We start from the raw sequence: 12,131 nt of genomic DNA on the forward strand, positions 1-12,131 counted from the left end.
GGCCAGGAGCGGCCACTGCACTCCAGTCTGGGTGACAGAGTGAGACTCCAACTCAGAAAAAAAAAAGAATAAGGGTAAGACCAGGCACAGTGGCTCACGCCTATAATCCCAGCACTTTGGGAGGCTGAAGTGAGAGGACTACTTGAGCCCACGGGTTCGAGACCAGCCTGGGCAACTTGGTGAGACCTCATCTCTACAATAAATAAAAAAATTACCCAGGCATGTGGTGCACACCTGTAGTTCCAGTTAACTCGGAAGGCTGAAGCAGAAGGATCGCCTGAGCCCAGCTGGTCAAGGCTGCAGTGGCTGTGAGCATGCCACTGTGGTCCAGCCTGGGTGACAAAGAGAGATTTCATCTCAAAAAAAAATAGAGGAACTAGGAACCTTTGAATCTGAGTATATACAATCATGTTCTTCTTTAATATCCTGTTTTCATATCACTATGTCCTACTATGTGCTAAGCACTAGGACAAAAACTGGGCATGTGGTGTTGAACAAAGGACTCAGGTTCCATGACTTCATGAGCCTAATAAATTACAGGAAGAGACTGACATGAAAAGAATATGCAATTTAAAATAATGGTAAATACTGGCCAGATGCGGTGGCTCATGCCTGTCATCTCAGCTCACAGGGAGGCTGTGGCAAGAGGATTGTTTGAGGCCAGGAGTTTGAGACCAGTCTAGGCAACATGTGATACCTTGTCTCTACAATAAATAAAAAAATTAAGCCGGGCTCGTGGCTCAGTTTGTAATCTCTCCCTTTGGGAGGCTGAGGTGAGTGGACTGCCTGAGCCTGCAGGTTCGAGACCCGCCTGGGCAACTTAGTGAGCCCTCATCTCTACAATAAATCAAAAAATTAGCCGGGCATGGTAGCGCATGCCTGTAGTTCCAGCTACTTGGAAGGCTGAGGCGGAAGGATCGCAGAAGCCCAGCAGGTCGAGGCTGCAGTGGTCAGGAGCAGCCACTGCACTCCAGTCTGGGCGACGGAGTGAGACTCCAAGTCAAAAATAAAAATAAAAATAAAAATAAATTAAAAAAATTAGCCAGGTATAGTGGTGTGCGCCTACAGACCCAGCTACTTGAGAGGCTGAGGTGGAAGGATTGCCTGAGCTCAGGAGGTCGAAGCTGCAGTGAGTGGTGATTGTGCCACTGTATATCCTGGGTGACAGAGTGAGATTCTGACTCAAAAAGAAAAAGTACGGTTAATACTGAAAAGAGAGAGGCAAAAAGCAAGAGCTAAAATTAACCTGTGTGTCAGAGAGAGCTTTCATAATGACAAAAGATTAAGCTGACTATTCACAATAGTAAACACATGGAACCAACCATGCTGCCCATTGAAGCTGGACTGGATAAAAAAAGATGTGGTACATATACACAATGTAATATTATGCAGCCATAAAGAAGGACAAACATATGGACTTCACAGCAACTTGGATGGATTTAGAGTCTATCATACTCAATGGTCTATCACAGAAACAAAGAACAGAGTTCCATATGTTCTCACTCATAAGTGGATCTTGAACAATTATCATAATACTATAAGAAAGGAATTGGCAGTAAACTGCTGGGGGAGGGAGGGGTACACCTCATCAACAAGTGTACTTGCATAATGAATGTTTGTATAACTAATCCTGAATTGTACCCCACATCTTTAAAATAAAGAAAAAAAAAGAAAACAAAAACAAAATGAAAATTCTTAAAATGTCACAAATAGTATGGATTTAATGTGTCAACATAAATGATAATTTTCAGACTTTTAGTTAATTGTAACATATTAGACTAATATTTTAAGTTAATAAAAATGGTGAATATTTAAATACTTGAGAGGTAAGAAAAAGTTATAAACTTTAGTGACTAAACTTTGTTTAATTACCTATTTTCTAATCACTGTAAGATACACAAACACCTTTTCATAATGCTGTGTATGTATATATGGGTGTTTGTGTATGTGTGCATACATATATATATTATATACATTTCTTGCCACGTTAACATTTGTAAAGTTGATATATCCTCACAAACATAAAAAAACAGGAAGTTTGTGATTTCCTATTATAGAATTTTATCTGTATCTCTTTATGGAAGAAACAAAATTGACTACTTTGATTAAAGGTATAATTAATAAATAGTACAATAATTTCATAAATATATTATTCTGTTTATGTATATATATAATTAGAGAAATATCTGAATATATAAAATAGTGAATATGGTTTATTTATTTCATATATTTTATATTATAGTTTACTGACATTATAAATTTAATATAAATGTGCATGTTTTGTTTAATATATTTACAAAATGATATGTTAAAGCTGAAATTATGATTTATGAATGTATAAATTATATACTTTAACATACAAATTATGATCATGCTAAATTTTGACTCAGATGATTCAATATTAGTGTATTTATTCATAAGGAAATTTTAATAAATTTTTACTGTAAAACATTACTGAAAAATATTAAAAAGTAAAATTTGTATTTTCTTCAATAAAGGAAGCTTGTTATTCTTAAAAAAAAAAAAGATTTAAGCTGAGCTCCGAAGGATGGGCAAAAGCCAACCAGTGAAAGACAGGGCATTCTGTTGAGAGGATAGCCGGAAAGCATGGTTCTATTTTATTTTATTTTTTTTTTTTTTGAGACGGAGTCTCATTCTGTCACCCAGGTTGGAGTGCAGTGGCATGCTCACAGCCACTGCAGCCTTGAACTGCAGGGCTCAGGTGATCCTTCCACCTCAGCCTTTCAAGTAGCTGGAACCACATGCGTGCACCACCATGCACAGCTAATTTTTTGACTTATTGTACAGAGGAGATCTCGCCAAGTTGCACAGGCTGGTCTTGAACCCGTGGTCAAGCAATCCTCTCACCTCTGCCTCCCAAAATGCTGGGATTACAGTTGTGAGCCACCACGCTGGGCGGAAAGCATGGCGGAAAACATCTTCCCTTTACAAGATTACATACCAGGTTTCTCTCAAAAGTGATCTCACAATTCAATCTAAAGCATGCTGCTCGTGTCATCTGCCTCCTTTGAGCTTAATATTCCATAGATGTAATGATTCAAAAAATACAGCATGGCAGAATATCATTACTGCATAACAAAAAAGGACCTGTTGACACTTAAGGCTACATATGAAAAAGGTCAAAAGCCCCTGAACATCAGTCTGGAGCACCTCAGAAAAAAAAAAAAAGATCAGTTGTCTTGTGGTTTGATCTCTGAATTATCTCATTTAGCCCAGATCTCTAACAGCCACGGGACCTCTTACGTCAAGTGTGTCAGGTGACTGTCACTGATCTTATCTGCAGGCAAAACCAGAATTGGTTCTGCAATAACTGTTTCCTAACTTTCACACCAAGCCAGGATCAGCACTGGGCTCGGCCTTCCTTGTCCAGGACTTTTACCAGGGTGCTTTCACCCTCATGTCCTCACTGGGGATCCCTAAGCATGTGAACCCCAGCTATGCCATGTAGCTATCCCCAGTCTTTTTTTCCATAACCACAGGGAAGAATGAAACATGAACAAACACAGGACACCTGAAAGCCTTCTGTTCTAGGAACCACCTCTAGACAGCCCCAGGGTATTATCTGCTCCTGCCTCAAGGCCACAATAACACCCAGTCAAGCCGGGCCAGGTAGCTCAGCCTGTAATCCCTCCCTTTGGGAGGCTGAGGTGAGTGGATTGCCTGACCCGCGGGTTCGAGACCCGCCTGGGCAGCGAGACCTCATCTCTACAATAAATCAAAAAATCAGCTGGGCGTCGTAGCGCATGCCTGTAATTCCGGCTACTTGGAAGGCTGAGGCGGAAGGATCACCGAAGCCCAGCAGGCGAGGCTGCAGTGACCGGAAGTGACCACTGCATTCCAGTCTGGGCGACAGAGTGAGACTCCAACTCAAAAAAAATAAAAATAAAAATAAAATAATACCCAGTCTTTTGCGGTGAAATTTCACTTCACTCTCCCAATGTCCCTTCCCACCCCTGCCCCCAGAACCCCCTGTGTGGGTTCTCCAACTGGGAGACTTTGTCACTTCCTCTGAGAAATCCTCTCTATGCCTGATTTTATATCATTGAGAAAAAAACAGCGACCCACCCTTTCACCACCACCCTCTTCTATTTATGGAGTGACAAAGAGTGACTATTTATTAATTTATTTATTCTTTAGTTGGGGGATCTCACTTTGTTGCCTAGGATAGAGTGCAGTGATATGACCATGGCTCACTGCAGCCTCAAGCTCCTGGGCTCAGAGGATCCTTCTGTCTCATCCTCCCGAGCAGCTGGGACTACAGGCATGTGCCACCACACTTGGCTAATTTTTAAATTTTTTTTGTAGAGACGAGGTCTCGCTATGTTGCCTAGGCTGTTCTCAAACTTCTGGGCTCAAGTCCAAGGTGCTGGGATTACAGGCGTGAGCCACCACGCCCAGCCTGAAGGTTACTTTAGATGCCTGACTCATTTACCACCACCTTGTGAAAAAGGCATCATTGTCATCATCATCCCCATTTTACAAATGATGAAACAGAGGCAGAGAGAAGTTAACAGACTTGCTGGGATTCAAAGCAAAGCCTCTGCCCTGCAAAGCCGAGGATTTAGCTACTGAAGACCAAGGACAACCTGATCCCACCATCCCTGGTTTATTTCCCCCCCTTAGGTCACTTTTCTCCAATGACCTCGATGGCCTCTCAATCGGGGAGAACCTAGCTTCAGTCTGATGGTCAAACTGAGCAGCACATGAACTGGATTTCTGCTGAAGCAGGTGCACAGAGCCACGTAGCGGACCCGTATGTGGCCTGCTCCACAGTGCCTGGCATTTCTCCAACCAGAGCAGCACCCTGCTGCTAATGGTCAGGGCTCGGGCTGCTTTGATAACACTTTCTTCATAGGGTTGCTAAAAGGAGATGAGAAAGCACTTAGAACTCAGTAACTGAAAGTCATTATCATCCATCCTGACACTTTCTTCTAGCTTCCTCTAGCTAGCTCTCAGGGACTTGCCATGAAACAACTCCCTAGTCCAGTTCCTCCTGCAAAGCAACCTGAGCAGGAAAAACCCCTGACAATCTCCCCCACTACCCTAAATGTATTAAGCTCAGTCCTTTCAGTCTCAAACTCCTAGGCCATTAGGATCAGTAACCAGTATCTTTGTGTGCAGTGTAGCTTTTCTCGTGAACTTGCTATAGATCTCAGAGGTTCACCCCACAGTCCTGGAGTTCTGCCTTTGCTACCTACCAGCTGTGTGACCGTTTATGACTGACCTTAACCTCTCTGAGCCTCAGTTTATCATTTGTAAAATCCTATCTCCTAGGAGTTTAATCCTATCATTTTAATCCTATCTCCTAGGATTGTTGTAAGGACCATCTCTGTATCTATCTTTCTATCTCTTCATTCTTATTTATCTACCTACCTATCTAATACACTTATATTTCAATCTCATCCACTTTCCTAAAGGACTTTATGAAAAAAACCCTAAAACTCAAAAAAAGCTAAAAACTCATATATATAAAACAACACACACGTTTGTGTGTATTACATAACACTACATATTTCATAGAACTAAAATAAAATTCAAAATAATCTTCAAGGTATCATTTTATATTTAAGCCAGGGTAACTTAAAAATAAATGTACCCAATTATGGCCAGGGTAAGGTGAAAGTGGTTTATTCATAAATTGCTGACACAAATACAAATTGATTCGAATTTTTTGGAAAACATTTTAGAAGTACATTTCAAAAACTATTAAAAAGTTTTCACTGTTGACCCCAGAAATATTAATCTAAATTTTTTTTTGAGTTGGCATCTCACTCTGTCACCCAGGCTGGAGTGCAGTGGCGCGCTGCTGCTCATGGCTAGTGTAGCCTTGACCTGCTGGGCTCAGGCGAGCCTTCTGCTTCAGCCTTCCAAGGAGCTGGAACTACAGGTGTGTGCTACCACGCCCAGCTTATTTTTGGAAAGATTGTAGAGATGAGGTCTCACCAATTTGCTGCCCAGGCTGGTCTCGAACCCCTGAGCTCAGGCAGTCCTCTCACCTCAGCCTCCCAAAGTGCTGGAATTACAGACTTGAGACACCATGCCTGGCTAATCTAATGCTTAGGGGAAAAAATCCAATAAAAGGTAAAGTTTAAATGTATAAGAATATGAATTCAAATCCCAAAAATTGGTAATGATTCAAGTATTTAAAAGTAGTCATATCAGCCTATGCAACACAGTGAAACCTTGTCTCCAAAAAAAAAAAAAATTTAAAAATTAGCCAGGCGTGGTGGCACACATCTGTAGTCCCAGTTACTCCGGAGGCTGAGGCAGAAGGATTGCCTGAGCCTAGGAGGTCGAGGTTGTGGTGAGTCACAATCTCTCTGCTGCACTCCAGCCTGGGCCACAGAGTAAGACCCCCCCGAAACCCAACAAAAAAAATAGTCATAAAATGGCTACCATAAAACAATAGTACACCCACTCTCCTTTACCTCACAGTTATACAAAAATGAAAATTTTATTTTATTTTTTTTGAGTTGGAATCTCACTTTGTCGCCCAGGTTGGAGTGCAGTGGCACTCTCACGGCTCCCTCGACCTGCTAGGCTCAGGCAATCCTTCCGGCTCAGCCTTCAAAGTAGCTGGAGCTACAGGCACATGCCAACACCTGACTAATTTTTATTTATTTATTGTAGAGATGAGGTCTCACCATGTTGCCCAGGCTGGTGCTCAAGCCCCTGGACTCAGGCAATCCTCTTGCCACCATCTCCCAAAGTGCTGGGATTACAGGCATAAGCCAACACACCTGGTGCAAAAATGAAATTCATAAAAGCCACTCTGCAAAGTAGAACTGAAATGCCAGATTAAAAGGGAAAGGAGCAGCATTCACAATGAATCTAGGATATGTAAGCAATACAGACATTGCGTATGCAAGCATATAGGTTAACAATAACTATGAGTAACAGGCTAGATTAATGGCAATGAGGACTACTTTTCGTTTCTAGTATATTGTCATAATAACACAAATGGCATGATTTTAGAATGTTTTAACTTAAGATATGACCATGGTGAGTATACTAAAATCAGATCTTAACTGTGGCTCATTGGATCATTGTCATCATGCTTGTGATTATCTAGGAGACTGTGTGTAATTTTGGAAATGGAAGAGTGCATTTAGTCTTGTCAGTTTCAACTCAACACTTTCACATATTGTAAATAGTCAAAGAATTCTCGTAACCTTCACATAAATCATTATCCTGTATCTCTATAAACAGAAATCTACTAAATGGACTTCTAATGTATCCTGAATTTAGACATCACTAACACACATGTAATAAAAATCCTTACAACAGGTCTCCTTTCCGATCTGTGATGACTGATACAGTGGTCCAGCAGGCAGTCTTCATCCAATTCCCTCTGACAGAACGGACATATACACCTGGAAATTGTGCAAAATACAGATATCACCCACACTGTCGGTAACTAGAGAGCAGTCACTTAAGTAAAGATTTAAAATTATAGAATGTAGGTGAGTCTAGTTTATAGCCCTAGGTCTTCCTCTGATTTGATATTAGTTTTTCTATCTTGATGATGTGGGTACCTAAACTTTTTCTCATGAGAAGTGTGGCGGTGCATCCTCACAGGGACAGGGCAGAGAAACAGCCACAAGACACCAAAAGTATTTTATTCTCTTTCGAAGTGCAATCTGAGCATCCATTAACTGAGAAAGTGAGGACCACAGCATCCACCTATCCCCAGGTTACCTTTTCCCTTCTCCCTTTCCTTTTTTTTTTTTTTTTTTGAGTCAGAGTCTTACTCTGTTGCCCAGGCAGTAGTGTAGTGGCACAACCATGGCTCACCAGGGCCTCAACCTCCCAGGCTCTGGAGATCCTTCCTCCTCAGCCTCCCAAGTAACTGGGACTACAGGCACACACCACCACACCCAGCTAATTTTTGGATTTTTTTAGAGTCAGTGTCTCACTACGTTGCCCAGACTGGTCTTGAACTCCTATGTTCCCATATCAGCCTCCCAAAGTGCTGCGGTTACAGATGTGAGCCACAGTGTTTGGCCTCCCTTTCCTAATTTGGATAGCACCTGAATTGGGTGTTAGTTGTTCTCCAACTCCACTGGCACACAACCAGAAGCGTCAGCTCGCATGATTAGTTTTCAATGAAGAGCTAAAACGGACTTGCGACTACCTTGTTAAATCCTCACATACACTTTGGAATATCTGTCCCTTTCAATCTGTGCTGTCCAATATGTGTCTATTGGGCACTTGAGATGCAGCTAATCCAAATTTAGGTATGTGGATAATAAGATACACATTGAACTTTGCAGGTTTAATGTCAAAGAATATAAAAATCTCAATAATTCTGATTTTGATTACATATTTAAATAATAATATTTTGGCTACAATTAGGTTAAATAAAATATATTAAAAGTCATTTCACCTGTTTCTTTTTACTTTTCTTAAAATATGGCTGCTAGAAGTTTTAAACTACATGTGATCCACATTATATTTCTATTGTACAGTACTGCCTTAAGTTCTTAGGGATGATATGGAGGCTTGGTATTTTTTTTTTCTCACTTTCCATTTTAGATGTAACTTCCTGTTCCCCAAGACATGTACTCTGGACATACTTCTGGTATAAGAATTTTGAAAATTTGGATCATGTAGGAAATTCTATAAAACAAAGGTTTTTATCATAAATGCAATTTTTTTTTGAGTCAGAGTCTCACTCTGTCTCCCAGGCTGGAGTGCAGTGGCATGCTCACGGCTACCGCAGCCTCTATCTGCTGGACTCAGGCAGACCTTCCACCTCACCCTTCCAAGTAGCGGGAACCACAGATATGCGTTACCACGCCCGGCTAGGATTTTGATTTATTGAAGAGACGAGGTCTCACCAAGTAGCCCAGGTTGGTCTTGAACCCCTGCCTCCCAAAGTGCTGGGATTAAAAGCATGAGTCACTAAACCCAGCTCCCAAAAATGAAAATATTGATCTATCTTATAAGATTGATTAATCCACGATGCTCCCCATTTTCTATTATTTGAATTCTTTACTTTTTAATTCTAACCAGCAGAAGAAATTAGGTTTTAAATTAGCTTTCACACATTTTAAAATTTTCATAAAGCCCATCAACTTTGCAATCAAACCCACACACTTTCTCAACCCATTTGTTATCCTTCCTTCCTGTGGGTCTGTGTGGTAAATCTAACAGGATCCATACTCAGCTTATAGCTAAATGCTCGTTTAAAATGGATTATATCATGGCATAAAGCTAATTCTATAATAACTGGTACTTTCTCGAGGCAATCTCTAGTAAAACAAAAGAAATGAGATGATCATTTAGACTTTTAGGTTAAGAAACTTAAGTTATATTCATATATATATATACACACATATATATGTGTGTATATATATATATATATATAGATATAGATATGAATGTTTGTCTGTTTGTTTTGAGGTGGGGTCACACTCTGTTGCCCAGGCTGGAGTGCAGTGGTGCAATCATAGCTCACTACAGCTTCAAACCCCTGGGCTCAAGAGATCCCTCCACCTCAGTCTCCCAAGTAGCTAGGACTGCAGGCATGTGCCACCACACCCAGCTTTTATTTTTTGTATGGGGAGGTAGAGATAGGGTCTCACTATTGTTACCCAGGTTGGTCTCAAACTGTTGGGTTCAAGCAATCCTCCTGCTTCAGCCTCCTAAAGTGTCGGGATTACAGGTGTGAGCCACCTTTTAGCTTATAGCTTATAGCTTAAGCTGTATTTTAAATATATATATATATATATATATGGTTTTGGGGGGTGTTTTCTGAGTTGGAGTTTCACTCTGTCGCCCAGGCTGGAGTGCAGTGGCACGCTCACAGCCACCACAGTCTCAACCTGCTGGGCTCAGGCGATCATCCCCTCAGTCTTCCAAGTAGCTGGAACTACAGGCGTGCACCACCATGCCCAGCTAATTTTTTATTTATTATAGAGACGAGGTCTCACCAAGTTGCCCAGGCTGGTCTCAAACCCCTGGTTCAGGTAATCCTCTTGCCTCAGCATCTCAAAGTGCTGGGATTACAGGTTGAGCCACCATGCTCGGCTATATATATGTTTTATGGGAAAAACTAACATTTTTCTTCAGGAGAGAGAAAGAAATTATACTCAAACTGAATACCAGTATGGAGCAAATGAATTCATAAACAGGTTAATGGTTTCAAAGCCATCAGCCTATGCAAGGTAACACAAATCCTTTCATTTATTTGGTTAGTAGGGACAGATGACAAACTTTATGATTACTCTGATACAGCTAAACTACTCTTCCCATCAGGGTCCAGATTTGTTTCCTTTTCTTCTTTCAAAGAAAGAAACTAGCTGATGATCAATATCCTCCATTATACCTACCAGCGGCCTCCATCCTTCCCCCAGGCCTACATAAGATCACCTGCCAAAAGGGACAGGATTCAGGATGCCTGCCCAGGAGATGTTGCTTCCTACCCTCTAAAGAGAAACAAGCAAAACGATGGGGAACGATCGGGCAAATGTGCAGTGATGACGAAGAGGAAAGATAAATAATCCTGACCCTGTCTGCTTCAGGAATCTATTAGTCAGAAAACAGAGCTGTGCAGAAATGCCACAGTTCCGCATTCTATTTTCGAATCTTTCTCAATACAAGTTTGTCTGAGGAAGTTGCCCCAATCTCTCCAGTGCCTGGTTGATTCTCCCCCATGCAGTTTTTAAAGTAGAGAAAGCAAAATTATTTGACAATGATTACTATGGACAAATGATAGCCAACACCAGCTATTATGCTTAAGAACCTAAACATAACCACATTGATATTTTTGTAAGAAAAATGTTAAACATCTTAGCCCTTTAAATTATTTAAGACATATAACATTTCGCATTCAACTGTATAGTCTGGAAACAAACCTGGTGGCTGTCTCTCCAAGTTCCTGTAGCGGTCCATATTTATCTATGTACTTCTGGCAAGTCCTTATATGTGCCCTCATTTCACTGAGGCAAACCTACATAAAAGCAAATTCAAAATAAACTCACTGTTAAAAAGAAGCTCGATGAAGTCTTATGTGACTCAACTTTATAACCTTCAAATAAAGTCATACTGTGGGACCAATGGTTAAATGCATTTATAACAACAGAACCATAAAGTTGAGGCATTGAGAATAATACTATTTTTCAATTTCTCCAATACTTAGAAGACTCAAATGTTGAGTTCTTGAATTCGAATCTCTAAAAAGCATCCATTTTTTTTAAAGTGGAAAGATGTATGGCAACTCAAATTTACTTTTTTTGCACACCATTTCATAAATAGAACTTAGAAAGAAGAAGATAAGAAAAACAGGTGAAGAAAAAGTGCAAGAGGAAGAAAGAAGAAAAAAATTTAAAAGGAAAAGGCGACAGAGAGAAAAGAAATAAAGAGAGATAAGAAGCAGACATGAATGAATTTTAGAGAGGTCCACAGTAAGTTAAAGGAAACCCTGTGCATCCAGAAAAGATATAAATACCATGATTTTATAACATACCCAGTAGTATTACATGAATTCACAATACACAGTATACTTAATAGCCCCATTAACAGCAAACATAAAAGACAGCTCTTGCAGTCCATTTTTATCAGTGCAGAATAAAGAGCCCTTGTTCCTCCAGATATACATTCAGAGACCCTAACCATGAGGGATCTGTTGCTAACATAACACATATTCTACTAAATGTTTCATTAGAAGCTCTGATAAGATCTTGTGCTAAAGGAAGCTTTGTACAGCTGTGGTGAGGTGGCCAACCCGCTCTGCTTCGTCTGGCCCGAGCTACGGAAGTTAAACCTCAAACATGAAATCTACCCTGTCAAGTAAACAGTCATAGCTGTATAACAAAAGGCAAAAATAAAAGCAAGTGGCAAAGCAAAAACAAAACCTTTGCTTTACAAATATCCCTCTAAAAGACGTCAAAGCTAGGATTGATCTAGTAAACTGTCTCAAATCTAAGTAATTTACCATCTTAGCCTCCAACGTTGTACACCAGTGTTCTCTCATCTCTTTACTTTTGCTAATAAAAGCTTTTTTCTTGTAGGGTGCAGTGGCTCATGCCTGTAATCCCAGCACTTTGGGAGGCCGAGGTGAGAGGATTGCCTGAGCCCACGGGTTCGAGACCAGCCTGGGCAATTTG

At 40.6% G+C, this 12,131-nt stretch overlaps 1 protein-coding gene across 1 annotated transcript in view; it reads right to left on the reverse strand.

The window, feature by feature from the left end:
- RNF125 (ring finger protein 125) overlaps positions 1–12,131 on the reverse strand; it is a 33,544-nt gene that overhangs the window by 14,954 nt on the left and 6,459 nt on the right. The window contains exons 3-4 of the mRNA XM_021706645.1: positions 10,881–10,975; positions 7,304–7,394 (exon numbers count right to left, since the gene is read on the reverse strand). Coding sequence (XP_021562320.1) covers positions 7,304–7,394; positions 10,881–10,975 — 186 coding nt within the window. The remainder of the gene's footprint in view (positions 1–7,303; positions 7,395–10,880; positions 10,976–12,131) is intronic.

The sequence above is a fragment of the Carlito syrichta genome, unplaced genomic scaffold, assembly GCF_000164805.1.
Source record: "Carlito syrichta isolate Samal-C Ts95f unplaced genomic scaffold, Tarsius_syrichta-2.0.1 Scaffold315831, whole genome shotgun sequence".
NCBI classification, from domain to species: Eukaryota; Metazoa; Chordata; class Mammalia; order Primates; family Tarsiidae; genus Carlito; species Carlito syrichta.